The sequence below is a fragment of the Platalea leucorodia genome, assembly GCF_965183815.1.
Source record: "Platalea leucorodia genome assembly, chromosome: 11".
NCBI classification, from domain to species: Eukaryota; Metazoa; Chordata; class Aves; order Pelecaniformes; family Threskiornithidae; genus Platalea; species Platalea leucorodia.
This window is the reverse complement of record NC_138833.1, coordinates 18,409,833-18,437,438: the sequence shown is the minus strand read 5'-3', so window position 1 is coordinate 18,437,438 and position 27,606 is coordinate 18,409,833. Positions and strand designations below refer to the sequence as shown.

At 60.5% G+C, this 27,606-nt stretch overlaps 2 protein-coding genes across 3 annotated transcripts in view; both read left to right on the top strand.

Moving 5' to 3' along the window:
• Positions 1-24: 24 nt before the first annotated feature.
• On the top strand, positions 25-2,872 carry ARSI (arylsulfatase family member I; the record flags this gene model as incomplete). Its single annotated transcript, XM_082323860.1, has 2 exons — positions 25-344; positions 1,471-2,872. The coding sequence occupies 2 exons, from the start codon at positions 25-27 to the stop codon at positions 2,870-2,872; spliced, it is 1,722 nt and encodes a 573-aa protein (XP_082179986.1).
• A 7,234-nt stretch (positions 2,873-10,106) lies between these two features.
• The window catches only part of CAMK2A (calcium/calmodulin dependent protein kinase II alpha), a gene marked incomplete at both ends in the record, with an annotated part of 30,998 nt that continues 13,498 nt past the window's right edge, over positions 10,107-27,606 (top strand). For both annotated transcript variants that reach the window (XM_082323720.1, XM_082323719.1), the window contains 8 exons: positions 10,107-10,168; positions 15,926-16,020; positions 20,257-20,316; positions 24,244-24,298; positions 24,629-24,694; positions 26,250-26,322; positions 26,689-26,791; positions 27,331-27,414. In XM_082323720.1, the coding sequence (XP_082179846.1) occupies positions 10,107-10,168; positions 15,926-16,020; positions 20,257-20,316; positions 24,244-24,298; positions 24,629-24,694; positions 26,250-26,322; positions 26,689-26,791; positions 27,331-27,414 (598 nt within the window). The remainder of the gene's footprint in view (positions 10,169-15,925; positions 16,021-20,256; positions 20,317-24,243; positions 24,299-24,628; positions 24,695-26,249; positions 26,323-26,688; positions 26,792-27,330; positions 27,415-27,606) is intronic.

Below are 27,606 nucleotides of genomic sequence, written 5' to 3'. Positions count from 1 at the left end.
GCGGGCAGCGCAGCGTGCTCCGGGATGGCCGTCTATGCCCTCACGGGCTTCTCGCTCGTCAGCCTGCTCAGCTTTGGCTATTTATCCTGGGACTGGATGAAGCCCAGTTTGGTGGCTGACGTAGCCACGGACCCCATGGAGAAATCGCTGCCTCCCGCCTTCGCCAGGCCACCCCACATCATCTTCATCCTGACCGATGACCAGGGCTACCACGACGTCGGGTATCACGGCTCAGATATCCAGACGCCAACGCTGGACAGGCTGGCAGCGGAGGGCGTTAAGCTGGAGAACTACTACATCCAGCCCATCTGCACCCCGTCCCGGAGCCAGCTGATAACCGGCAGGTAAGCCAGCGCCTGCTCACACCCCACTCGTGTCCCCCTTTCCGTCCTTTCCTTAGCTCTGCGGGGCTTAACCCCAGCTCACCGCTAGACAGATGCCCCGGTGTATTGGCAGATGATGGAGATCCTCCAGAGAAAGGCATCTTGCTGGCTTTCTCTAGAAGGCTCCCTGGGTAAATGGTTGATTTTCGCATGAGATAAATAGCGGCACATGGTAAGGCCAAAAATGCGGATGTCATTGGGCAACAGACGTCACTTTGGGAGGGGGTGGTCTCTGGCGAGGAGCTGTGTCCCCAGGGCAGTCCCATCCTGCTGTCACACTGGCCCTTGGGGATTTGCTGCTGGGCTGTGGGGTCGAAGGATCATTCTCCCCTGCATCTACAAGTCCCTTGGACCGTGCTTTTCCTGCTTGCGCGTTCAGCACTGCACTGGCCAGGGCAGGCTGGGTGCCGGTCCGTCACCCTCCTCCATGGAGGCACATCCAGATTTCCCCTGATCCTGGGCCCTTCTGCCTCCTGGGACAGATGGGGCTTTCCCTGGAGCAGGGCTGGGAAGTCAGCACTCACCATAGGAGGCAGATTTCATCAGATCGTCTCCTGCTGAGGAGTGGGCCCCAGGGAGGTGCCTATGGATGTGGTCACCTACTGCCTGGGGGTGGTGGAGCCCACTGGGGTCCAGGCAAAGGCCTCTCTTCTCTCCTGGTGGCTCTGGAGGGATCCCAGGCATCTCCGGGGTGTGCAGAGCAGGGGAGGGCACCCAGGTGGGGCACTGCAAACCCCTAGGGATCAGTGCACAACTCTTGCGTGTGCTGCCCAGCCCTGGCAGAACCTAGCCAGCAACCCTAGGTTGGCAGCAGTGGGGTCAGCTGCTGGTGGCACCCTGGGAGAGCAGCCCAGTGTGCTTTTGAGATGTCTGCTGAGCCCCCTCTCTCTTTATTTGCATCTGCTTTTGGTACTTCTGGATGGTTGAGGAGCTCCCTGTCTCTGGCATGGAGCTTGCTCCATGGGGTTGGGCTGGGTGACACGGAGAGCTGCATGCATTTGGGGTCTCCGATACATAAAGCTCCACCATCTCCCCACCCAGCGCTGCTCCCCATCACCGTTGATTCCTCCTGGCTCTTCCCCGGCAGGTACCAGATCCACACAGGGCTGCAGCACTCCATCATCCGCCCTCGGCAGCCCAACTGCCTGCCCCTCGACCAGGTCACCCTACCCCAGAAGCTGCAGGAAGCCGGCTACTCCACGCACATGGTGGGCAAGTGGCACCTTGGCTTCTACAAGAAGGAGTGCCTGCCCACTCGTCGGGGCTTCGACACCTTCCTGGGCTCCCTGACAGGCAATGTGGACTACTACACCTATGACAACTGCGACGGGCCGGGTGTCTGCGGCTACGACCTGCATGAAGGGGAGGACGTGGCTTGGGACCAGAGCGGGAAGTACTCCACCTTCCTCTACACCCAGCGTGTCAGCAAGATCCTGGCGTCCCACAGCCCCAAGGAGCCCATCTTCATCTACGTGGCCTTCCAAGCGGTCCACACACCTCTGCAGTCACCCAAGGAGTACATCTACCGCTACCGCTCCATGGGCAACGTCGCTCGCCGCAAGTACGCCGCCATGGTGACGTGCATGGACGAGGCGGTGAAGAACATCACCTGGGCCCTCAAGAAGTACGGTTATTACGACAACAGTGTGATTGTGTTCTCCACTGACAATGGCGGACAGACCTTCTCCGGGGGAAGCAACTGGCCGCTACGGGGCCGCAAAGGGACGTACTGGGAAGGGGGAGTCCGTGGCATTGGTTTTGTCCACAGTCCCTTGATCAAGCGCAAGCGCCGGACCAGCTGGGCGCTGGTTCACATCACGGACTGGTACCCGACTCTGGTGAGCCTGGCCAGGGGCAACCTGAGCAACGTCCCAGGCCTGGATGGCTACAACGTCTGGCCTGCCATCAGTGAGGGCAAGGAGTCTCCGCGAACTGAAATCCTGCACAACATCGACCCCCTGTACAACCACGCCAAGTACGGCTCCTTGGAGGACGGCTTCGGCATCTGGAACACGGCCGTGCAAGCCTCCATCCGGGTCGGGGAGTGGAAGCTCCTCACCGGTGACCCGGGGTACAGCGACTGGATCCCCCCACAGACCCTGACCAACTTCCCGGGGAGCTGGTGGAACCTGGAGCGTCTCACTGATGGCCTGAGGAAGTCTGTGTGGCTCTTCAACATCACTGCTGACCCCTACGAGCGCTACGACCTCTCGGACCAGCGCCCAGATGTGGTCAGGACCCTCCTGATGAGGTTGGTGCACTACAACCGGACAGCCATCCCAGTGCGGTACCCTGCGGAGAACCCGCGGGCTCACCCGGACTTCAACGGTGGTGCCTGGGGACCTTGGGCCAGCGAAGACGATGCGGAGGAGTGGGAAGGCATCGGGAAGCCCCTGAAGAGTAGGAACAAGAAGAAGAAGTGTAAGATCTGCAAGCTGCGCTCCTTCTTCCGCAAGCTGAACACCAGGCTCATGTCCAACCGCATCTGATGGGAGGCTCCCCCACCATCGACCCAACCTGGCCAGGGTGGAGCTCCGGACAGCAGTGCCGCGGGGTGGGAGTGAGGGAGAGGGACGGACGGAGAGGTGGCCAGCACCTTCTTGCTTTCCCTTGCTCCAGGGTTCACCCCAAAACACCTCTCCTCTCTGGCTGGACTGGTGGCTGCAGGGAGGTGGTCCCGGTAGGTGAGGCAGGGCGATGCGGGCTCAGCCGTGCTGCTCAGCAGTGGTGTCCAAGTCCGCTGAGCTGGGCTGGCCCATGCACAGCCCCTTCCAAAGCGAGAGACCCTTTTCTCAAGGACTCTGCAGGCAATTGCAAGCTTTAAGTGTTGGCCATTGCAATGGCAGAAGGAAGCACAGGACCCTGGGGTGGCGATGCAGAGGGGCTGGCCAGCCTCGCCGGCTCTGCCTGCAGGTTGTCCCTCCTCATTGCCCTGTATATACGTGCTCCTGACTTTCTGTGTGCTGCCAGGCAGCTGCCTTGTTTGCTCTTGCTCTGGGAACTCGAGGGCCTGCCCCAAACCCAAGTCTGCAGCATTTCCCTGTTATACTTCTTTGTGGAAGGATGAATTCCTGACCATGGATGTCAGACCTGAGACCACCAAGGCTGGACTCAGCCTTGCTGCTAGAGGGACCTCACGTGGGGCTGTGGCTTCTCCTCTCTGCTGGCTTGGGGTGCCAGGAGCAGCCCCGGTGAGGAGCTATGGCCCACGGAGATGTGGCTGGAGGCACTCAGAGGACAGATGGTTCTCCACGGCCCCACGTTTGGGAGGCAGGTTTGCCCCAAGCTCTGGTGGACTTCAGTGGGTCAGCCACCCAGCAGACCCTTCCATCCACAGTTCTGCCTGGCCAGACCCCCCAGGTGCATGGCTGTCAGCACCTATATATTCCTCCCCATGCATCCAACCAGCCAACCACCCCAGCTGCCCCTTCCCAGTGCTGGGGCTGTTCCCGTCCCCACGTCCCCACTGCTGAACCTATGGCAGACGGAAGATCTCAAGAAGGTCTCTGCAGAGGCTGATGTGCTGCTCTGTAGCTGCAGGACTTCGAAGCCGTGGGGGGGTGACGTGGACGACTCCCGGCTGCCAGCGTCGCACCGTGTCCCCTCGTCGCAGATGGGCACTGCTCTCCCAGCAGCGCACGCGTAGGGGGGGAAACACCTCCCCATCATCCGCCTGCCATGGGGAGCCAACCCATGCGATTGCCAGGGGCCAGGCAGCTCGGGAGCCGGGGCAGCCAGCAAAGCGCCGTGCCCCCGCGCCTTCGGCAGGGTGCAAGCGTGTGTACGTGCGCTCAGAGGAGAGCTGGCGCGGATGAAAGAGGGTAAATAGCTTTAAAAGCATTTTGGATGCATGGTGCATTTCCATTTACACAATGTGTTTTACATTTCTCCCCACAGGTTTCTCTTGGTGCAGCGTGTGTAGGCGAAGGCCCTGCTGTGAATTTTGAAAATAGTTATTTTTGTCTCTGGAAAATGAGGCCCGTTAGGACTTGTCAGCTCTTGGATGAGCAGTGTGGGCTTTTTTTTTTTTCCCTTTTTTTTTCCCCTTCTCTCTCCTTTGCAAAATAACATTCATTTAAAATCTGTCATTGAAAGATGTGACAATTGGCAGCGTGCACGCTGAATACCTTTCAGTATGCTTTCAAGCCCTGTGTGTGAGAGAGGGACGGGGACGGGAAGAGAATGCAATGACACATTTGTATTTCTTTTTTTTTTTTTTTTTTCTTACTCTTAGCTGGATTATTTGGGGGAATTGGGATTTTCTATAGAAACAAAGAAAAAAAAACCTGCTGACAGCAAGGCAGAATAGAGGAGGCCTCTTGTTGCAGCGATGGGAAGGAGTTTGCAAAGCCAGAGCGTGGCAGTGTGTGCGCCGGTCCCAGCTGCTCCGCACACGCCCATGACCGTGCCATCCCGTCGTGCCGTCCCGTCGGCCTCCCGCATCCCTACGGGCATGTCCCTTGCAATGGCATCAAGGCCAGGTTTCACAGGGGGACTCAGCTCCTCTATCAGCCCCATCTCCATACCCAGATCCCTTAGCACGTCGCTCCATGGGGACTGGGCCCCGCGGCATCACCCTGGCCGAGGCGAGCCCCGGGAGGATGCTGCACATCCTCGAACTACCTCAACCGGCCAGCCTGGTCCCCCGGGATGTGCACTGCCGGCGTGCCCGTCGGCAGCGGGACTGCGGCACCGGCTGCCATTTGGCAAAGCCAACCGGTTGCTGAATATAAAGCAACACTTTGCTGAAGAAGAGGAGGCTGCTGCAGGCTGAGCCAGCACTGGAGGAAGGCAGGGGGTGAAGGCTGCGGGGGGCTCGGGCATGAGTCTCGGCAAAGGGGGAACCGGTGCTGGAGGGAGCGGGAGAGCGGGGCTGGCCGTGGGGCGGCGACAAGGCTCGGGAAACAGCTTTCATTTCCATATTTATATAAACGCATCCAAGTTTAGTCCTTCTTTTAATTTTTTTTTTCTTCAAAAATGGAAATTTCCATGAAAACATGTTTGATTTTTCTCCCTTCAGTTTTACTAATAGCCCCATGAAAAGGTTCGTCTGGTCTTGCTTCATTTCCAATTTCTGATCTGCTGGGCTGATGCCGATGACTTGCATAGTCAGCCTAGCCATAGCATTGGGTCTGCGTTCTTTTTTTTAATTAAAAAAAGTTGCATTCTGAATTTTTACAAAAAGAAACAGTTGAAGGAAAGTCTTAGTCCCCCAAAAGCAAGAGGAAAAGTAGGCAGGAGCATCTCTGGGTGCTTGGAGAGCTCAGAGCCTCCAGCTTGGGGACAGCAGTTGTCCTTCACTGCGTTTCTAGTCCTGCTGTATCTGAACCTTGGGGTGGGAAGGGGAGGGTGGTGGCCGCTGCACGGGCTCCCCATCCCTCATTAATGGTCTCCGTGGGGAAAAATGCAGCGATGTGCCAAAATCCCATGTTTTCACACAGTTCAAGCCCCTTGGGAGCGCCTGTGTGCTCTGGCTGCCGTGGGGTTAATGCAGCCGGTGAGATGCTGCTGAGCTGGCGGTGTTGCTCCCTGCCTGGCCCTGATGCTGCACCAGGAGGGTGCACAGGCAGGCTGAGCGCTCCCCTCCTTCCCCACCGCCGTTCAAAGAGCCACGCAAGCCCAAGGCTGCTCCTAGCACCGGGCAGGAGCTGGGTGCAGGATGGGGCCCTGCGGAGGGGACGGGGCAGGGGGATGTGTCTGGGGCCATCGGGACTCTGGGCTGGGGGGACGCGAGAGCGGGGTGGGATGGAGGGGTAGTGTCTGCCTCTCCTCCGTTGGGAAGGACGGGCTGCCTCCAATCTGATGGCTGGAGGGAGTCGGGATGGGGGTGGAATGGGGATGGGATGGAGATGGTGGAGTTGGGATGGGATGGAGATGGGGAGGGGGGATAGGATGAGGATGGGGATAGGGATGGGGATGGGGATGAGGATGGGTGGAGTTGGGATGGGATGGAGATGGGGGGGATAGGATGAAGATGAGGATGGGATGGGTCAGGCAGGACTGGGGATACCTGGGAGCTTCTCCAGCCCCACAGGAATCTTCCACCTGAGAGAAGGAAGGCAAGAAGCCCAGTGTCAGGAATGGGGATGGATATCTCAGCAAACTGCCGTGGTGGAAGGGTGGCAGGACACCCTGGGCACCTCACGCTGGGGAGAGGGTGCTCTGGACCAAGGTATCTCATGCCAGGCAGTCATGCTCTTTCTCCTTCCAGGGGTCCGAGGACGTGTGGTTTTGCAGAGGTTTCTCCCCTGGCAGAGCCGGTGCGCGATGGCCTCAGGGGGCCGCATGGCGCCTGCTGGGGGTCCCCACGATCCACGGCCATGTCTGCAGGAGGGTGGCCCACGGACCCTGGTGTCGGGGAGAGGGTGGCCTGGGGACACCCTGATGTCAGGGAAAGGGTGGCCCTGAGAACACCCCATCCCAGCCAAAAGCAGTTTCATGTGGCCGCAGGAGCAAGCGCTGGAGCCCGCAGGGACAGGGCACGTTTGCAAACACAACCCTAGATGTAAATCAGCTCTCCTTACCATAGTATTTATAAACCTTATCTAAAAATAACCCCAAATTCAGCTTCCCAGAGGACAGCAACTGAGCATCCCCCAGACCCCAGCTTGTGTGCGAAACTGTCCCAGTAATTTTGGGATCTCTGCAATATGTAATTGGCAGCCCCGCTGGTTTTGCATGTGTGGCACTGCTGCAAGCTCCCCGAGGCCCATGCGAGCCCCGTCCCCTGGGAGGAAGGGGGACCTGCCGCAGCCCCCCGGGGACATGCTGGTCCTCCCTGAGCCCCATGGGGCAGCTGCCCATCCAGTGCATTTGGGGTTTGGCATCAGACCTCAGGTGCCCATCCTGGGGCAGTCCCATGCTGGGATGCAGAAACTAAATATCTGCAAGTAGAGCTGGAGCAGGCGTGGGGAGAGCAGGAGGCATTTCTGGAGAGGCAGCCAGGTGATGGAGAGGAGCCACTGGGGATGAAGGTCTCCATCAGGTGGCCAGACCCCAGCATGGCAGCAAGAGAGCAGCTTGGCTCTCCAAAGCCCTGCAGGAGCAAATCTTGGGGTGGCCAGGAACAGAGACACTGGCCAAGGAGAGACACCCAAAGAGGATCCTGAGGCCCCTGGGAGAGGGCTGGGACTGCTGCGCTCCCCGGGAGCTGGTGGGAGAGCCCCCAGCCCGGAGGGGGAAGGTCCCATCCAGAGCTCCTGCTCCCCTTGGGTTGTCCCCAGGCACTGGGGAGCGGAATCACGCAGCGGTTCCTGCTTGGGAAAACATCATCGGCAAAGCAGAGTGCATTCAGCACCCAGAAGCCTGACACCCCCTCACCCTCAGAGAGGGAAAAATGCTGAGGAAAAGGGAAAAAAACTAAATAGAGAGGAGGGCTGGGAGGGAGAAGCCCTTCCTGGAGAGCCATGTCTCTGCCAAGCTGGAGGAACCTGGGGAGGGAGGCAGGGTCCCCGTGGGGGGCTTTGCCATCACCCCCTGCCCCAGGCGAGGGGTTCAGGGTTCAGGGCGTGGGGGTCAGGGACGCAGCGGGGTCCCTGGGGGGAGGAAGGGGCAGATCCCTGCTCCCGGCTACGGGAGCACGCAGTCACGCGTGAGGGGCTGAACACGCGTGCCAGCGTGGGGGTGGGCACGGGAAAGGGGGGGCAGGTCACACTGCGGCGCCCACGGGGACACGTACATTAGCGCAGGCGGGAGCAAGGCGGGGGTGCGCAGCCACCCACGGGCATCCGTGGGTCTCTGGTGTGGGGGGCTCCCGCTTGTGGGGCTCTTCCTCTCACCCTTCGGCTCCGAGGGGCTGCTGCGGGCTGGCAGCAAAAAGCTGGAGGAGGAGAGCGCTCCCCCGAGCACCCAGCTGCACCAGCCCCCGCAGCAGCCCCCTGCCTCCCGGCACGGCCCGGGAATGGTGAATGAAGCCCCCTTTGGTGTGGGAGTGGGATGGGGAGGAGACGTGCACGGACAGGGAGGTGTTTTGGGGACCATCACATCCCCAGGGCACAGATCGCGCACATGCATCGCCCTCACCCCAAGTGAGGGTGCCCAGTGTACTCTGCCTGCGTGGGGCATGGCCAGGGTGGGTCCGGAGGCCACCAGCCCTTGGGAACCGTGGCCCTGTCCCCATGCCTGTGAGTGGGAATCAGGCCCCCAGGGCCACAGGGTCCCCTCTGGCTGGGCCACACAGGAGTGGGAGACTGGATGTGGGGATGCAAGGTGGGGATGAAGGTGGGTAATGGTGCAATTAATGGAAAAGCCATTAGACCTTTCTCCTCCTCCCCCTCTTCTTCCTCACTCCGCCACTTGCTGTCCTCCTCCACTTCCACCTCCTTTCTTCTCTCCCTCTCTCCGCTCCTCCTTCTCTCCTCTCAAAGATTTCTCCCTATTTTTGTCTGGTTAGAGCCTTTTCTTTTCCTTTTAACCCTTCCACGGCAGCCTGAAAGGGAACTCAATCCATCTCAGCTGCCAAAGGCAATGCCCTCGCGGCCAGCAGTGGGAGCCCCTTCTCCTGGGGCGGCAGGAGCTGCTGCTGCAGAATCATCCAGAAATGGGACAAAAGCTTAGCAGAAAGCTCTGCTGGGGGGGTCAGAAGGTGGGAGGGTGCAAGGGGTGGTGTAGATGGAGGAGGGGGTGCTGGGTCCCCAGTAGGTGCTGCCAGGGTTGCTGGCAGCAAGGTGGGCTCAGAGGGAAACCGCTCCCCCGTGGTCTTGGACCTCGTTACTCCACTTTTATTCGCCTTTTTGTCCTTTTTTTATGTTAAACACAGCAGAGGGGTGGCTCAGCAGCAAAATGCCCAAGGAGGAGCAGGACAGACCTTCCTCCTACCCCGGCTCTGAGATCTCCCCACCTTTCCCCCCCAGCTTGGGCACCGCAGGGAAACGGCAGCCCAGGACACAGCCTTTTTGCTCCCTCTCTAGCTGTGCTTTAGGCCAAGCCGCTCGCCCCACGGCAGGGGGGACCCACAGGACCTGCTTCCCCCCAGAGAGAGCCAGCAGGCAAAGCAGGGAGCAGCTCCCCGGTGCATCCAGCCCTCCCCTTGCAGAGAGATCGGGGCCAGCCCCCCTCCGGGGAGCCCGGCTGATGGCAGGCCGCTCTGGGGACCTGGGGACCTGCCATGGTTTCTCCAGCTTCTCCTGACACACTTCTGCTCCATCTGCTCCCACCTGCCCCGACCCCGTCCCACAGCCCCCCAGGCCCAGAGGGATGCCGCTGCGGGCACCAGCAGGGCCTGTATTTTGGGGGGGAGCAGTTGCCGGGGCGACAGCATCCTCCTGCAACATGGAAACCATGGTTTCCATGGAAACCTTTTTTGCCCCAATTATTCTACCACTACCACATCCTTTAATTTGCCTTTAATATTTGCATTTTAGACTTCTCCCCCCCAGCCTGCAGCAGCCAGGTGACCCCCGGGCAGCCCCCGGGGCCGGGTCCCCAGCAGGGCCCTGGTCCCCACGGGTGGGCGGCCGGTTTGGGAAGCAGTTGCCCCGGCAACAGAAACAGGGCGTTTCTGGCAGCGGTGGTCGCCATGGGGACGGGGATGCTGACGAAGGCTTGTGAAGCTGAGAAGACAAATTGCCCTCATCATTATCTCTGGGCTTGTCAATCAAACATATTCCCTTATTTACCTCGGTGAGGAGAGAGCCCCGGGAGCACACGAAGAGGGAGGGAGTGAGAGGAGAGCTGCTTGCCCCAAACTCCGCACTGGGGAGGGAGCATTTCCAGCCCCTCGGAATGGCCACCATCACCTGCAATCGCTTCACCGAGGAGTACCAGCTCTTCGAGGAACTGGGCAAGTAAGTTGGGGCTGGGATGCTTGGAGTGGGGCTGAGCCCTGGCTGGGGAAGAGCCTCAGTGGTGCTGGGAACTGCCAGAGATGGGGGAGAGGAGACAGGCATGGAGCAAACGTACCGGGGAGCGGTGGGGGGGACTCGGGTGAGGATGGGGGCTGCCAGCCCCAGCCCTGCCTGCTCTGTCCCTTCCCGAGCTCGGGTGGCTGCTGGTGGGTGCTCGGCCAGGGGCTCGGGTCACCCCAGGGGGCTGGAGCCACCCGGGCAGGGGGCAGCTGCCCTGCTTATGGAAAAGCCGCTCCCGAAAGAGGATGCTGCTGGCTCCCCTGGGAACTTCTCCAGTCAGGAGGAGGGATGGGACAGCCGAGGAGGAAAGCCAAAGCGGCGGGCGCCCCTCACATTTCTTTTGGGAATTTCTCTGTGTGGATTCACCGGGGTTTGGCTAGTCCTGCAGGAGACCCAGCCCACCTGGCAGCCCCTGGAGAATCCCGGCGGCTCTCGGACAGACGCAGGGTGTCTCCCACCCCTGCCCCTGTCCCAGCACGAGTGCCCCGGGGTGAGCCACAGCCCTGCCTGACCCGGCTCTCCTGCTGCGGAGGGCTCAGCTCGGCAGGTCCGGGTGTCATCGCATGTGCCTGGATCAGGGTGCGTGTGTGTGTGCAAACAGAAATGCCCGTGCACGGCAAGGCGATCCTGGGGGACACTGAGCAGGAGATTTCAGGTCCTCCATGCGGGGCAGAGGGATGCTCCGTGTCTCACCAAGCGTGTGGCTGTAAAACGGGTGCAAAAGCGAGCAAACGTGTGCCTGTGTTTTGGTTTCTCTGCCTTTTTTCGGAGCTGGTGTGTAAATCTGGGGCGTGCAGCCACGTTCCCCTCGGAGCGGCTCAGCGGCGTGGTGGCGGGCTCGGGGTGCCCGTGCCGGGTGGCTGGTGCCTGTGCTTCAGATGGGCGGCTGTGTCCACCCGTAGGCATGGGCACTTGCTCCAGCCCCGCAGCCCTGTATCGCCCGGGCGCCGGGCAGCCTGCGCCGAAACGTGCGCCCGCATGCGTGGGTGTGCGAAACGGGGGTGAGGGAGAAAGGAGAGGACAAAGATGGAGAAATCGAGAGGCTGAAACAGGGGAGGACTTTGTGCCAGGCTGAACGCCGCTAACATTCTCCATCCTAATGGGGGGGCCAGGTTGCTGCTACAAACAAAGTGCAGCTCCTTGGAGGCGAGCAGACTCTCGGTCCCAGGACGTGCACGTGCATCCCCTTGGCGTTGGGGCGGCTGCAAGGGTCTGGTGGGGAGCAGCAGGTTGGGGAGCAGGTCCCTGCAGCAGGGACAGTCCCAGCCGGTGATGCAGGCAGGGGGGACGGGCACCCGCCGGGGTGCTGGTGGCAAGGTGGGGTTTGGGACCTGCTTTTTCCAGAGGTTTCTCGGGTTTTCTGGGCTCTGAGGCTCTGCGGTGGTGGCAGCGGGTGGGCAGGGAGTGGGCAGGAGAGGCAGCGGCTGCTGGGTGCCTGTGGGGAGACTGCTGGGCCCTGGCTGGGCAGACATGGCTGCGGGGATGTGGACGGGAGCTTGGAGGCCAGGCGCGATGGGGGAGGACCAGGAGGGCTCCCGGAGGCATTTGGGGTGCGATGCTTTGCTGGGTGGGCACCAACATGGAGGGCTGAGCACCCAGACCCAGAGGCTGCCCGCACCACCCGGCACCACAGTGTAAAACCACCTCAACAGATGCATTTTAACATGTTCACGAATAAAGGAGCAAAGCTGGAGCAGGGGCTTGCCAGCCCCCCACCAGCACTGCGCCCCGGCCAGCCCAGCCCCTCCGACCTCCCGGGGTGATGCTGGGGCAGCGCGGCTCGGCCGGCGGCTTGGGGCAGCGTCCCCAGCTCGGAGCATCCCACAGCTTTCCCCTCTGCTCCGGGGGTCAGGGACCACCACAGCACTGAGGCATGTTCCTGAGTTAGGGGATTCACTGGGCTGGTCACAGCACCGTGGAGCTGGTTGGGGATTTTCCACCGGGATGGTTTCTAGCACATCCTGGCACATTCAAAAATCAGCGGTTTCCCATGGGGAAATTTCCGCTTCGTGGGCTTAGAGAGGGAAACCAGGATGAAGTGCCGCACCTCTGCTCTGCTGCAGCAGCTGCTCATGGTGGGAAACAGCGATTTTCCCCCTGCGAGATGCTCCGGGCGCTGGTTGGGGTGGGGGCACCCCAGCGGGTCTGAGGCAGGGTGGGCAGCACGGCTCTCCCCGACCCAGACCTCAAAGGGGAGCAGCATCCCACAGGGGCTCAGAGCAGAAAGGCTCCGTCTTGAGTTTGCTGTCCCCAACGGACTGGGACAGTGGGGGTGTCCCCAAGTCTGGCTGGCAGGAGGGGAGGTGTTGGGTGCCAGGCTGCTGTGCCCACTATGCTCCTTTGCCATCTCCTCGGCTGTCACCCATCCTGACACCCAGGCAAGCCAAGGGTTTGAGGTGCTACACACCCAATGGTAGCACCACGATGGGGCTTCGTGGGGGGGCAGAGATGGGGAGGGGGTTCTGCAGAGGCTGCCCATGGGGCACGAGCCCTTGGTGCATCCCTGCACCTCCCAGACAAGGGGAAGGCATCTGTCCCGAGCAGGGGACACGGAGCTGGGGAAAAACCTGCTCCCACAGCAGTCTCAGCAAAGCCCAGCAAGTGAGGGGCTGCTCTGATCCCCCCCGCCGCCCTGTGCTTGCAGGAGGGGATGGGGTGAGGGCGAGGGGCAGCGTGGAGGGGGATGGGGAGAGGATCCTGCCCACGGCCCCCCAGAGTAGGACAAACATGAAGTGCAGCTCCCTCGGTGCCTCTGAATCCGCCCCCGCAGCAGGTTCAGGGAGAGGCTGGAGACAATTACCGTGCCGAGCCGTACGATCAGCCCCTCCGCTCCCAGAGCTGCAGGAGAGGGGTTTTATTAAAAAGGAAAAAAAAAAAAAAGATATGGAGAAACAAAAAATCCCCAGCCCACACGCTTCTCTAGAAAGGAGATAAAATGCCTCGGAGGAGGAGGAGGTGTTGAAGAGAGGGAGGGCGGCAGCAGCGCAGCCCGGCACTGGCAGGGAAGGTGTGAAAAAGGGAGAAGCGGAGCATCCCAGAGCTGCTGCTCGGGCTGGCAGGAGGCCGTGGGGACAGGCCATGGGGGTCACACCTGGCCCGGGGGACCAAGGGGCTGCAGGGCTGGGACCCAGCAGTGCCAGAGCTCGGGGCTAGAGGGACAGGGCTGGCTGCTGGGCTGCGGGTCCAGCATCACCCTGAAATGGCAGCTGTCGGGAGGGACATGGACGCGGTCTATACCCATGGCCCTGCGGGTGATGTGCCCATCCAGTGCTAAAACTGGGATATGCTGTCTCCTCTGGGATGAATTCCCCATCTCCGAGCCAGGCAGAGATGGGAGCCCCCGGCTGCCACCAGGGTTGGGGTTGGCCCCATCCGAAGAGCCAGCGCCCCGGCAGGGAAGGGACCCATGCTGCTGCCCACGGCCAGGGAACAGGACGCGTCTCCTTCCAAAGGGGTTTCTTGCACCAAGATGGGGCTGAGCTCCCTGCCTGGCAGCCCCTGCGCTGCCCGCGCTGCCCCACAAGCCCCCGCTGCAGTGGGGGATGCCTGCGCTTGCAGGGAAGGAGATGCTGGATTTAGACGGAGTCAAGGGGGAATTTTTCCCCCCAGGCTGGGAAGATCCCACATGGGGCTGGGAAGCACAGGAGCAGCCTGGCATGGGGACCAGAGCCCGTTTGCTGTGAAATGCCCAGTGAGGTCAAAGACCCAAGGTGGGGGGGGTCTCGGCCAGCGCAGACCCCCTCAAGGACCCAACTGGGACAGGGCTATGGCAAGTGTGCTGTACCCCTGGGTGTCCTGCACCCACACCCAGCACCTCATGTCCCCCTCACCCTCCGGGCTCACAGGGTCTCGCTTGTGCTTCACAGAGCACAAATCAACATTTGGTTTCTGTTAAAAAGGCTCAGAGGAGACAAAAGCAATGAATACAGTCGGGGGTGTGAAACCCTGCACTCTGTTGGTACGGTGCATCCCATCCCCAGCCGCCGCATCCCGCTTCCCACGGCTCCCCCTTCCCCACAGTTTTGTTTAGCTCGAATAAATGGATGAGCAAGTGGCTGTGGGCACTGGGACGAGGAGTGGCCGGGGCTCCCCACCCTCCAGGGGGTCCGGGACACCTATGTCTCCAACCCCACATCAGGTCCCGCAGCAAAACCTTGCAGCTGGGGTAGAAACCCCGAGCTGGGGCGGTGGGCATGGGGGCTTCCCTGCTTGCCGCGCTCACTCCTGCAGGCTTTCCCGGCACTGCAAAAGCAGCACACGTCTTTAGGAAAAAAATGGTAAAGATGGGTCACAGGGGCTCACAGGAGGCCCCAAACCCTGGGCAGTGCAGGGTTCCTGGTGGCATGGGGAGAGCGGCACCGTGGGGCTGGCGATGGCTCCAGTCTCCCCCGTCCATGGCAAGCTGGATACGAAGCATTTTGCCCCCCCTTTCCAATTAATTCCCCCCAGACTACAGGGATATTAACAGTTCAGCTCTTCCAGCAGCCAGGATTAAATGGTAGGACGGGGAGGCCGGGAAGCGCCGGGGTGCTGTTCCCCCGGCTCCCGCCTGGCACGTGCCGTGAGCGATGCTCTGCGCGGCGGCACTGGGCGCGTGGGCTGCCGGCTCCACCGGGGCTCCAGCCCCATCCCTGCGCACCCTGCCGCTCGCCTGTTCTCCTAAAGATCACATGCAAACCCAAATTGCCCGTCTCCACCCGCCCCCACCAGTAAAATCAATTATCCGCCGCCGCTCGCCAGCCTGCGGCCTTTTATTCCTCAGCAGGGAGCAGGAGCAGGGCGACGGGGAGCGGGGGGAAGGTGGAGCAGGAGGTGGGATTGCTTTTGATAGTTGTTATTTTAGCGATCGGAGAGGTTTGGCAGGAAAGGGAACCTGGTACAAAGGTTGTGCTCAGCAGGGCTGGAGCGTGCGTGTGTGTGTGTGTGCAATGCCGCAGCTCCCAGCAGCGCGCTGGCGTGCTTTCAGTGCAACGAGCTGGCAGAGCTCAGGGTACAGGGGCAGAGGGCCTTCTTTGGAGCATCCCAAGCGCCTGCGTTCATTTGCCTGCCAGGCTTCAGGAGACCCCTGCATGTTGGTTCACGTGTGTGCAAGCCACAGCACCGTCAGTCCCCATCCTGCTTGGTGCCGGTGGTCCTTGCTCACAGGGTCCCCTGCACTGTCCCTGCCGGTGCCACAGGTTTGCAGCTGAGGGGGACCTTGCACCGCTCACCTGCACTGCAGCTGGTGCTCGCACCAGCTTCTGCAAAGTGCTGCTGTGATTGCAAGGTCTAGAGCATGCAAAGACGCATACACAGGTAAAAGTGAAGCGGCCGAGTGCTGCGTGGCAGCTGCAGCCATCCTGGTGTCCCTCAGGAGCCAATACAGGGTAAATCACTGCCCCTTCTCTCCCCGGGGATAGGTAGGGCAGAGCCTAGGAGGGAGAGGAGGAAAGGTGCATGATGCCGGGCTGTCCCAGGGGAGCAGGGAGGGTGAATGCTGCATTCATCCCCAGGTCTACCTGTGTCCATCATCCCCCAAGGACAGCGCTGCAGGGAAGCTCACTGAGAGCCCTCCGTGTTTTTCCCAAGCCCCTTCCCCAGCCAGCACCCATCCCCGTGCCCGTGGCTGCCCCTTGCCCCACAGGTACGTCAGGGCTGAGCCGTGCCCTTGCCCGTACCAAGCCCTTCACCTCTCCCTCTGGTTTCTTATCTTCCCAGGGGCGCTTTCTCCATTGTTCGGAGATGCGTGAAGGTGTTGGCAGGACAAGAGTATGCGGCCAAGATCATCAACACCAAGAAGCTGTCTGCTCGAGGTAGGTGCTTGGGGCATTTTCACAGAGGCGAGAGGCAAGCAGGGTTTGCAGAGCAGGGAATTTGTCCCCTCTGCATGGCGCCGGCATGATGCCTTGGACGTGCGAAGAGGCAGGGGGTGTTTGATGTCCGGTGGGGGACCCCCTTATCCCACCCCGTCTCCACTGCGGTACACACTGACCTCCCTGATGGATGGGGAGAACATCCCAAGGGGGCATCTTGGTGGCTGCTCACCGCATCCCGTCTGATCACAGGGATGCGCCTGCAGCTCGGCTGTGCCAGGGCTCGGGGGGAGCTCCCGGACCCCAACCTGCCCGGGGAGCTGTAGGACCCCATTTCTCTCCCTGAGATCCCACCACCACCCTGCATGCCACGTCACGGCAAAATCATGGTTGCAAACTGCTGCTGGCCTCGGGCGCTGGGTAGCACAGTTATTTCGGGAGCATCACCTCCCCAGGAGGCCCCCCGCCGACCCCGCTCTCAGGGACTGCGGATTGCCTTACTCATGTACCTACATCAGCGAAACGGGAAGGTCTTTTGGGTGGGGGATTGATTTCATTCCTGTCTGGAGATGGGCCCTCACCCCTCGCTGCCATCTAACTAATCACTCCGGTGGAGCACGCTGGCTGCTTTGCTGCTGGAAGGGGCACTGGCCGGTCTGTCCTGGCTGCTCCTCGGGGCAAGGCTGAGCTGAGCCAGCACAGAAGAAGCTTCAGCCAGCCCTCGCCCCGAGTCAGGGACCCCTCTGCCCCCAGGCATCTGGCAGAGGAGCTGTGATGAGGAGGATGGAGAGGATGGGACAGCAGCTGCTGTGTCCCCGGCTCCGGCTCCTCCTGGCTGAGTGCATTGGGGAGCGCAGGATGGGTGCCAGGAGCGAGCACCCTGCTGGGAGGTTTTAATTAACTCGCTCCCTTGGTTTCTCTCCCTGACGCCACTGCTCACCTCCGAAGGCAAAAATGAAACGCAGAAAACAGTGACAAACTCCTTTCTGACCTCAAATTAAACCAGTCCTTTGCAATCTCCTTCCCACAGTGCTGCCAAAGTGGCACAGCACTGACACTGAGCTCTCCCAGCTGCTCCCCTCTTTGGGGATGCAGACCATCGCCTTCCTCCGAGGCCGAAGGCTCCCAGCCCCGGGCTTGGCTCCTGCCTGCGCACCCCAGCTGGCAGCGGGGCGGGCAGCAAACGCCTCCCGGTTTGCAGGGGTGCCTGGAGGAGCAGATTGAGCCGCCTTCCCTCTGCTCCTCCTGCCTCCGCTCGCCCGCTCCGGCAGTTTGCCCCTCTCCATCCTCTTCTGGGGTTTGCACCATCCCTGCAGTGGCTCTGTGTCCATCTGTCCCCTGGAGAGACCTCGCCAGGGTTATTTTCCCTGCTCTGCCAGCTGAAATCACTAGCTGCTTTTGCTAACAGTCTTGAAATCCCCATTTCTGCAGTGCTAGCGTGAGGCATGGCGCTTCCCCAGGCTGGGAGCAATCGCCAAAGGGACACATTGCCACCGGGATGTGCCACCGGCTGTGTCACATGCGAAGGGCAGGAGGGAAGGTGTGCAGGGAGGAGAGAGGTTGGGGGAAAGGTGAGAGGAGCTGCGAAACATCCCCATGGTCTCTTTGGACATCCTCCCGGTTGCCTACACGGGGAGTCAGCAGGAGAGAAACTGGAGTTTTTGGAAGAGAAATGGGTTTTGGGTCCAGGCAGCAGCTGGATTTGTGGGGCAGGAGAGGGGCTGCGGCCACGGCTCGCTGCCCCCAGCAGCACTTCACTACGTGGTGGCTGTGCCGTGCCACATGGGTGGGAGGATGCTCTGACCCACGGCAGCTGCCCCGCAAGCTAGCAGGGTCCCTCTGCCTGAGCGACATCCGTCTGTCCCTTTGTCCTTCTGTCCCTCTGCCCTGCTGCTGTGGCAGAGCCATCCCACCTATGTGCAAAGCCCCTGCAAGCCGTGTCCCGGAGATTTGCACAGCCAGGAGGCTCCCTGCCAGCCTGTGGCCCCGTGCAGCGGTTGTATCATGATGCTCAGAGGAAACTGCAGACCCGGAGACCCAGCCCTGGGCTCTGCCCCCGCTCCCAACCCGTCCTTGCTGTGCGTTGATGGCAGGACAGCTCTGCCCGAGCGGAACGCACGCAGCCTTGGAAAGAGCAAAGCCCCCGGAGCGCAGCCTGCCTTCGCTCCCTGGGCAGCGGGTGGCTCATTTCAGGCAGCTCTTCCCCTTGCATTTCGCAGCTGAGCCCATGACACCAGGGAGAGCGATGGCCACGCTCCCTCGGGACCTTTCCTACCAGGTGCTCGCACGCCGGGGTGTGCCGAGGGGAAGAGCCGGGGTTACCCAGGGCTGCGTACCCAGGCGCTGCAGCCTCGCAGGCATGGCAGCCTCCTCTGCACCCGCATGGTTTTGCCCTTTGAAGGCCAGCTGGATGCGTCGGGGTTTGCCCCGCCAGGGCATCGCTGCTGGGGACTGCCCGGGGGTCCCTGGGCCAGGGTCCCTGGCCCTCACCCCATAGGGATACGCACCTTTCCCAGCCCCTCCTGGGTGCTGATGGGTCCCTGCTGCTGTCCCCTTCCCCTTCAGAGGGACCCATCTCTGCCCCCCTTTAAAATCTCTGATCCATTTTCCATTTTGCCTGGTTTTCACTGGTCTCCCACCCCCTCCCCATACTGTTTGGAGTTTATCGAACCCCACCAGCCTCCTGGTGCTCCCCACCAAGCCGCCTGTGCCGGGCTTTGCCTTTGCAGGCGTTTTGGCAGCAACAGATTGCAAGGGTACAAAGAGGGGGGCAGCAGCTGGGGGGCCGCACGGCGCTGCTGCCGCCGCGGCTCAGCCGGGGAGCCGGAGCCGAGTCAGGCGGCTCATGGCAGGGAAGGGACGGGGCAGCCTGTTGTCCCCTGCCAGTGGCCACGCTTGCCCCCAAGCAGCCAAAGGCTCTTCTGGCAGCGACGTGCAGGCACACAGAGCGGTGCCGGGACCTGCTCCATACTTGGGGTTGCATTCACCTCTCTTTCCTTCGATCTCTGGCCTCTTCTAAGCAAGCAAAGGAGCTTTACTGGAAACCAGCAATGCTGGGCTTCCCCATTTGGCACCAGCCTCCAGCCTGCAGATGGGGAAACTGAGGCAGACAGTGATGATCAGTGACTCAGCTAAGCCCTGGGGTGACTTGCCCATGTCGAGCCCCACAGTCACTGAACGGGGGATATTGAGCCCTGGGGAAGGCTCCAGCCCCTGCAGGGAAGGGGCTATGTATCCTTCACATCTCAGCGGTCGGAGACACCCGGGTTTGGTTTGATGCAGAGCGAGACTCTGGGGTGCGAACCTGCAAGGTAACAGCAATAGCGCTGAGAGACGAGCAGCCCTAATTATATCCTCGCTTCTCCTGGCTGCTGGGTTCCTGCTAGCCCAAAATACCTCCAGACAAGGCACCTCCATGCAGGGTGGCTGGGTCAGGTGTAAGGAGGCAGAAAAGTGCAGAGGCAGGGAAAAAGAAACAGAATGATTTGAGAATTCTTCCTCGGCTGCCCCAGGGCTGAGGCTTTTTTGGCTCAGCTCAATTGGCTTTGCCCAGAGCTACACTGTCTCACATCCCCAAGCCTGGCAAAAGCCGGGGAGAGGGACCCGTGCTGCCTGTTTTGAGCCAGGCACCAGAGCAAAGCAAATTTTCAGAGCTAGGGTTTTGCGATGTAGGAGAGCAAAAACACGACGTGAAACGGCTGGGGACAGAGAGGGGGAGCGGAGCGGATAGCCCTGTTTCAGCGTGACATTTCTCGCTGGTCGGCTCCATCTTTGATTGTTCAAATTGTACCAGTCGGGGCCAGAAATGTCCTTGCTGACTGCCTGTGCTTGGCTGAATAAGAGAAAACCGAGCAGGCGCTGCTGGCACTGATAACTCAGGCAGCTCCAGGGTATTCAGGAGGAGATGGGGACTCGTTCAGCAAAGAGAAGGGAGAGAGGAGAGCGAGGGACCATCCAAAGCCCAGGACTGCCCATGGCATGGGTGCTTGGGGGGTTGGCTGGGGGCTGCATCTGTGTGGGATACCGTCCATTGGGTTCCGATGCTGAACGTGTCCCCAAAACTGTTATTCTTTAGCAAAAAAAAAAAAAAAAAAAAGGACAGGTTTGTTCCTTGCTAGCTGCTCCGTCCCCCCCAGGTTTCCCGTGCTGGCAGCTCCTCCGAGAGAGCACGGCAGGGGCTGAGAGCACTTTATTCCCTTTCCCCAGACCCTAATTTAGGGCCGTTGCCTCTTTCAGATCACCAGAAGCTGGAACGAGAAGCCCGGATCTGCCGCCTCCTGAAGCACCCCAACATCGGTAAGCGCACCCTGCTCCCCCGCCGCGGGCCAGCTGAAGAGCCGGCCAAATCTGCCCGTGCTCCGTGCCCAGTTCTGCTGCCCGCCCGTGCCCCCGCTGGGGCTGGGGGGTCCCCACCAATAATTCAGCCCTGCTCGCAGCAGCATGGGCTGTTTGTCCTTCCACCGCCCAGGAGATGGAGAAGGGGCTCGGTGGCAGCCCACCCTGTTGATCCGTGGAGCTGTCCCTCCTCTTCCTCATGGGGAGGCAGCATCTTCAAACGGGCTCAGGGAAGAAAGGCCCTCACCAAGCATGGGGGGATTGAAGTAGGTCCTACCTAACCCACTTGGCCAAAGCTCCCTCAGGGAGAAGCAGGGCCCCAGTAGGCTGCAAGGGGCTATTTTTAATCCTCTCCCCCCCCTCGGGTGCTGTATTCCTCTGCATGCTCCAAAAAGCGGCTGCAGCTCCGAGCAGCAGCAGCAGCGCGGGGCGTGTAGGAGGAGCGATGGAGGGGGGGAAGCGAAGACTTTCCCACCGACCGTCCATCTGAGAGTAGCCTCCTTCGGAAAAGCTGTTTCAGGAAAACTCCTGAGCCCCTGCAAAAGACAAAAATAGGCCAGAAGGAGAGAGAGAGAGAGGGGAGGGGAAAAAACTGCAGTAAAAAAAAAAAATCCCAAACCCCAGCCTTGAGAGTGATGCTGATGCAGGCTGTCGGTCCCCAGGGATGGTCTGGCAGTGGGAGCGCGGCGTCCAGAGCCATGGCTCTGGGGATGAACCCCCTCTCCCCTTCGCAGCAGCGATGCACTGACCCTGCTGGGATCCTGCAGCTTTTGGGAAAGCATTTGGGAGTAGGACAGGAGCTCTGCAGCCCTCTCATCACGCAGCCAGGAGCTGGGAGGTTTCCCATTTTGGCTGAGCTCCTCCCTGTCCCCCTCGCTGCTCCCAGTGTCCTGGATCTGTCCCTCCCTAGGAACCGCTGCAGCAGATCCAAGGAGCCAGACCCAGGGCCACTGGGACCAGCAACGCCGCTCCTGCCCCATAAATATTTCAGTTCGGAAAAAGCCTGTCAGCTTCCAGCTGCCTCAGGCACACAGCTGCGTGGCAGGTCCTCTGCATTGCCGGGGCACCGGACCCCGCAGGATCTGGCCACCATCCTTCCCCCTGCCTCTGCTCCTGCAGGACCGATGCCCGGCACAGAAGCTGCCCTGCCGGGGTCCTGGTGGGGCATCCAGCCTCCCCCAGTCAGAGCAGCAGCCGGGGCCTTTCCTCTGCACCAAAATATGCGTGGGGATTACTGAGACCTGAAGAAAACACACCGTGAAGTGTGTGAATAGCAAGAAATATTAAAACTGGAGGAACCCACCCTACGAGGACTTGCAGGATGGTAGCTGCGCCATGCAGCTGGAGCTCCCCAGGCTCCCAGCCTGGCACCAGCTTTTCCCTACCGCTGCCTGCCTTCCTCCCTTCCCTCTCCATCCCCTGCCCGTGGAGCTGGCAGGGTCTCCGAGGACAGAAATGCCTTGTCCTGCAGTTCAGCCCCTCTCTGCCTCCTTCCCATCCCTGCACCACACCTCGATGTTTGGCTGTGACCTGCAGAGATAGCAGGCTTCAAGCAACCCTGCTGCACAGGGCTGGAAGGGGTTAATGGCATGAGAGCCTAACGAGCCCAGTCTTGCTGCTATTTATACCCAGGAGGCTCTTCTCCACCCCCCTACCCCACACCCTCACCCCCCCACTGCTCCTGCTGCCTGGAAACTTGGGCTCGCAGCTTCCCTTGCATGCAGCACAAGCCAGCTAATTACCCACCCCGGAGCTGGAACGAGCTGTGCCGCTGCACACCAGCCCTAATGAGAGCAAGAGGAGTCTGTGCTACCAGGGGCATGGGGAAGGCGAGTCAGAAAAATCCCTCTCCATCCCTCCCCAGGAGAAGCACTGCAGCTGCTGAGGGGCTTTGCTGGCCCCTTAATTTGTTCCTTGCAGCAAGGTGGGGTCACTCTGTCTCCCATGGGAATGCTGTGCTCTGCAGGTGAGGGTTATTGCGGCTGTGAGTCCGGAGGAACCAACCTGCGCCTTGCACCGTGCCTGCAGGAGAGCCTTGCGTAGGAAGCCATGCACAGGCAGTCAAGGGCAGGTCCAGGACCCCACAGCACCGGGTGATGGATTTGGGATACCTGCTGTTTCCCAAAGTTGCGTGTCCTTGCAGGGAAGTCTTGCTTTATCAAGGAAACTTTGGTTACACCCAGCCCTGGAGTTTCAACTCCAGGTACCCATTGTCTTCGGTCCCTCAGTCCTGATGCTGTGTCCCGCTCCTGCCTTGGCTCTTGGCACTGGGCTGGAGTGGTTTGGCTGGCGCGGCTCTTTCTGACTATGGTCAGTAACAGATACTTGCAGGACCTGGCTATATTTAGAGGGGCTGCTCCTCCTTATACCTTCTCGGCTCCTGGCAGCCATGGGCATTGGGACTTCCCCAAGCAGGGGACATATCCAGACCATCTGCTTATAGTTACGCTGGCCCTATCCGTGCCGAACTCGCCTAATCCCCCTTTGGACGCTTTGGCTTCTGCGGGACCCCAGGCACAATACCCCCAAATTCCTCTCGGGTGAGATGAAACGGGAGAAAACGTGTTTCCTCCAGCAGAGGAGGGCAGAAAAGCTGGTATTATGTGTCATTGAAAAACAGGGAGCAGACACAGGTGTTGGAGCGCAGTGGATGTCTGCGGAGGCCGGCAGTGGGGAAGGATAACCAGGGAATAAGATGAGAAACTTGTGTCCACAGACAAGACCGCAGGAGACCCCAAGAGGAAAGATGCCGTCTGGCTCAGCAGACCTCCTCGGCCCCTTGCTCGGGCCGGGTGAGGCGATCCCGCTGGCAGCTCGCTCTTGGGAGCTGCTGGATCTGCCCACTGAGCTTGGAGGGGCAGGACCACCCCAGCGGCGTTTGCTGGCCTGGGAGATGAGAGTGATGCAGCGCAGCGTCTGCACTCAGTGGCAGGGCTTGTTATCTCCCCCGGCTCAGGCTGGAGTCTGGAGGATGTTTCCGTACAGGGCTCAGCTGATTTAGCTGCAGTAAAATGGGCTAGGAGCAAGCATTCCCACAAAATCATTCACCTGAATGTTTTCTTTTCCTCCCTGGTTTCCAAAAATCTCAAAGATGTTGAAAAGTTGTATCAGGCTGAAACCAGGTGAGCAGAGAGGAAGGGTTAAATATTTACAGCCTCAGGGAAATCGGAACAAAATGTGAGGTGGGAGGCATAGGATGCTGGACCAGGCTCTATTTATATGTCCTACCTGCTTCTGTCCCTGTCCCCTTGCTGCACATCTGCCTGCTAAGCTGTGAGCAGGGATCTAAGCCTGAATAACCCGAACCCAGCTGCAGGGTGGCAGGTTTGCACCAGGCTCTATTTGGCAAGACGTGCCCAAGGGGAGAGCGTGCCTTCCTCCAAAGGAAACTCATCCCGCAGTGATTCCTGGATATCCCCGACCTGAGACCTCCCAAGGAGAAAAGCAAGGTCACGAGCAGAAAATAAAAAAGCCCTGTCAGTGCCAGGGCTGGCAGCCCAGCGCCCTGGCTGAGCAATCCCTGCGCCCGGGCACCTCTCCTGACGGGGCAGAGGGCTGGGGGCACCCGTGCCCAAAGCCTGCCCAGTGCCCAAGATAGCCCAGCAGCTGCCCAGGACCTCGGCCAGGCACCAGCCTCAGGCAGTCCCTGATTTGGATCTGACCTTTGAGCCTTGCACCGCTGCCCGAGGCTGGGGCCGTGGCTGGGGTCCCCCTTTGAGTGGGGGGACCCCCACCCAGCTGGCAGCAATAGCAAGAGGAGGATGGAGGAGGAATAGCCCCGCTCTGCTCTTCCCCAGCTCCTGCTTGTGCCCAAAGGGGATCAGAGGCATTCCCGGGGAGTGGGGTGGGAGCCAGGCGTACCCTGTAACCCTTCTGTCTCTGCCACAGTGAGGCTCCACGACAGCATCTCCGAAGAGGGCCACCACTACCTGATATTTGACCTGTGAGTAATGGTTAAATGCATCTCTTAATCCACCAGCAGCTGCATGCTTCCACCCCAGGGCGACGTGCCCTGCACCCCCGCAGCCCCCCTGAGCTTTCCCCCATCCTCCACCTCACCCAAGTCCTTCCTGCAGGCTGGGTTTGAACCAAGCTCGGGTCCCCCAAGCCGGGCAGAGGGCAGGTCCCTGCCCTGCACCCCCACGGGCCCCCCGTGCATGGTGCAGCAGCATTTCGGGGGGGTTTGCCAAGGCTGAGTGTGCTGTAAATCAATCCAGCTCCCCTGCATGCTGCGCTGAGATGGCTGAGCGTGACTCCCCCCGTTTCCTCGCAGGGTCACCGGTGGGGAGCTGTTTGAGGACATTGTGGCCAGGGAATACTACAGCGAAGCGGATGCCAGGTGAGCAGGGACACACGCCAGGCCATGGAGGGGACAGCAGTTGTCCCCTTCTCCTGTGAGCTGCTCCCTCCCAGGGTCCTACGTGTCTGGCTTTCTGCGGCATAAGCTCCTTCCATGCTGGGAGGTGTTTTACAGCCGCTCCGCAGCGTGTACTCATAAACCAGATGTGTAGTGCAAAAAAAAAAAAAAAAATCTCTTTTTAACTCACTCAGCTCCTGTGCCAAGAAGTGCGTGTGTTACTGCAGGGCTGGTCCCCACCTCGAACCAGGCAGCTGCCAGCCATCGCCCGCAGCATCCTCCGTCCTTCCCGGGGCTGATGGCATAGCCCGCATCTGACCTCCCTGTAAAGGAGCAAGGCCTCAGGGCTCCCTGGGCTGGGGGCATCGGGGCTCCCCAGGCAGGGGACAGCAGGGGTCCCCAGGCTGGCAGGGAGGAAGCCCAGCATCAGGCTGGTGCCCCAGCCGGGAGGGTGGTAGCACAGACACCCTGCAGTCCTCATCCTTTTTCCTCGCAGCTACAGTACAGAAACAAACATTTCTCTGGCATTTACCACTTGAAAGCACTACGGAGGAGCAGTCAAGACAGGCTGGGTGGGAGGATGTGCTGGAGCTCCGCTCCGTCCCACGTTCCCGCTGGCACTTTCCAGGTACCCTGCTGCAGAGGCAGGGGGCTGGGTACCATTTCAGCCACCCCTTTGGTCCTGGCAGCTCGGCCAGGGGACACCATTAGCCTCATTGTTTTTTGAGGGGATATGATTTGGCTCTCTCCAGTCTGCAGATATCCCTGTGCCTCTTGGCTTTGCCCCCAGGATAAGCATAGCCCGTACAAATGTCCAAGGGGGTGGAAAGCTCTACGCTACCTCTGTCTGCATGGAAACATCCCTTATTTCTAGGCAGAAAGCAATCTCATTTAATGGACTGCCCGCACTGAATCCACTTACAACCCATCCACTTATTAGTGTCATACAAATAAAATAAAATACATGTAAATAAAGACCTTCTGCCTTGCATGCAACTGTTTTGGAGCAGAAGTGCTCATCGCCTCAGTCTTTTTCCCTTCCTTTCTCACGCATGCAGCAGAGCTGAGGTTTAATGAACTAGATATAAAGCAAACAGACGCAGTGAGAGACGCCTGCGTTAGAGGAGGCCAGGGAAATGGGGCCAAAGCGAAGGTTAGCTCTACGTCTGAGGATCACATCTGCTCTGCCTGGGTTTGGAGACCAAATCTGGGCTGGTGTTGCAACTCCACCACTGATCTCTAGCTCCCCCCGCAGTGTTGCTTCTCTGGGGACCCCACAGGCTCTGCCGTAGCCCCTGTGCTCCTACTCGCCATGGCTGGGTGTCCAGCAGCTCTGGTGGGGTCTTACTGGGTTACAGCTGCTCTCCATGGGTGTGTGGCTTTCGGTGGAGGGGAACACTGAGCTGTGCTCCGGGGCTGCTGGTGGGAAGCACGATGGGGAGAGGGGCAGGAAGGATGAAGTGCAGCCAAGTAGAAGTGTCTAAGTAAACTCTGCCTCGCTGGACACTTCTGTGAGCTTTTCTCTTCTCTCCCACAGCCACTGCATCCAGCAGATCCTGGAGGCTGTCCTGCACTGCCACCAGATGGGGGTGGTCCACCGGGATCTGAAGGTAGGAGCAGCAGAGGAAGGGCCTGTGGCAGGACGTGGGGACCCCATTTGCGATGCAAAACCCTGTGGAGCAATGCCCAGGGTCCTCCAGGGCAGCTGAAGCACAGCAGGGAGGAAGACCATGTAGGGCTTCTGGAAAGCCACAGAGCAAAGACCAGCTCTGGGGTGAAAGAGCATGAGGGAGAGAGGGTAGGGAGGTCCTTGTAGTCCATGGTCCTCTAAAGATCCACGGACATCATGACACACAGAAGGACAAACCGGTCAGGAGGAGCCCTGACCTTCCTCCGTGCTGTGCTGGGAAGCTCCCCCGTGACGGCAGAGCCCCCGGGGGGTTTTGCTCCTCTCCAACCCCTGTCTCCTCCTGCAGCCTGAGAACCTGCTGCTGGCATCCAAGCTGAAGGGTGCCGCCGTCAAGCTGGCTGACTTCGGCCTTGCCATCGAGGTGGAGGGGGACCAGCAAGCGTGGTTTGGTGAGTAGGACTGGCCTGAGGTGGGCATCCTCCAGCCCTCATTGGTGTGTTTGGTCGGGGGGTCTCCAGGAGGGACACACATCCCCAGGACCTGAACCCCGGGCTATGGGAGTGGCCCAGCAGCACCAGCCTGGGAGGCATGGTGGATGAGGATGGCTCCAGCTGTGCCCCTGGAAACAGCCCAGTATTGATCCAGGGCACAGGCAAACAGCTCCACAGAGACTTGGTGAGTCACCGAGATGTCCTGGTGAGCTGGACAAGCTGGTGACAGGGGCAGACCCAGGGAAGGAAAGCTTCGTCCAAGAGCTGGAGGTGCATGCCAGAGCACCCCAGCCTTCTGCACCATCCTGGGGTTTGGCTGCTGTTGCTGTTTGCTCTGCTCTCGGGGGACACAGAGGTTTCTGGAGGGAGGGTGCCCGTCCCGCCGCCTTGGCGTGTGTCAGGGCTCTCTGCTCTCGCGGTGGCTGGCCGGGCACCAGGCAAGCTGTGCGGGGATGGGTGCTGCCTGCCAGCAGTGCGTGACAAGCTGTCTGTCCCAGGTTTCGCTGGCACCCCGGGATACCTCTCCCCTGAGGTGCTCCGGAAGGACCCCTATGGCAAAGCCGTGGACCTGTGGGCTTGTGGTAAGTCAGACGGGGGCTGAAATGCCGGGAGCGGGCTGGGCTGGGTGGGATGAGTCAGGCTGTTGATCCACTGTGTCCCAAGTCACAGTTGCTAGACACATCTCGGGGAGGTCAGGGCGGAGGATTTACCCAAGAGGTCGCACATTACCCTGGGCCGCCCCAGAGCAGCACCCTGCTTCCCAATCCAGCAGC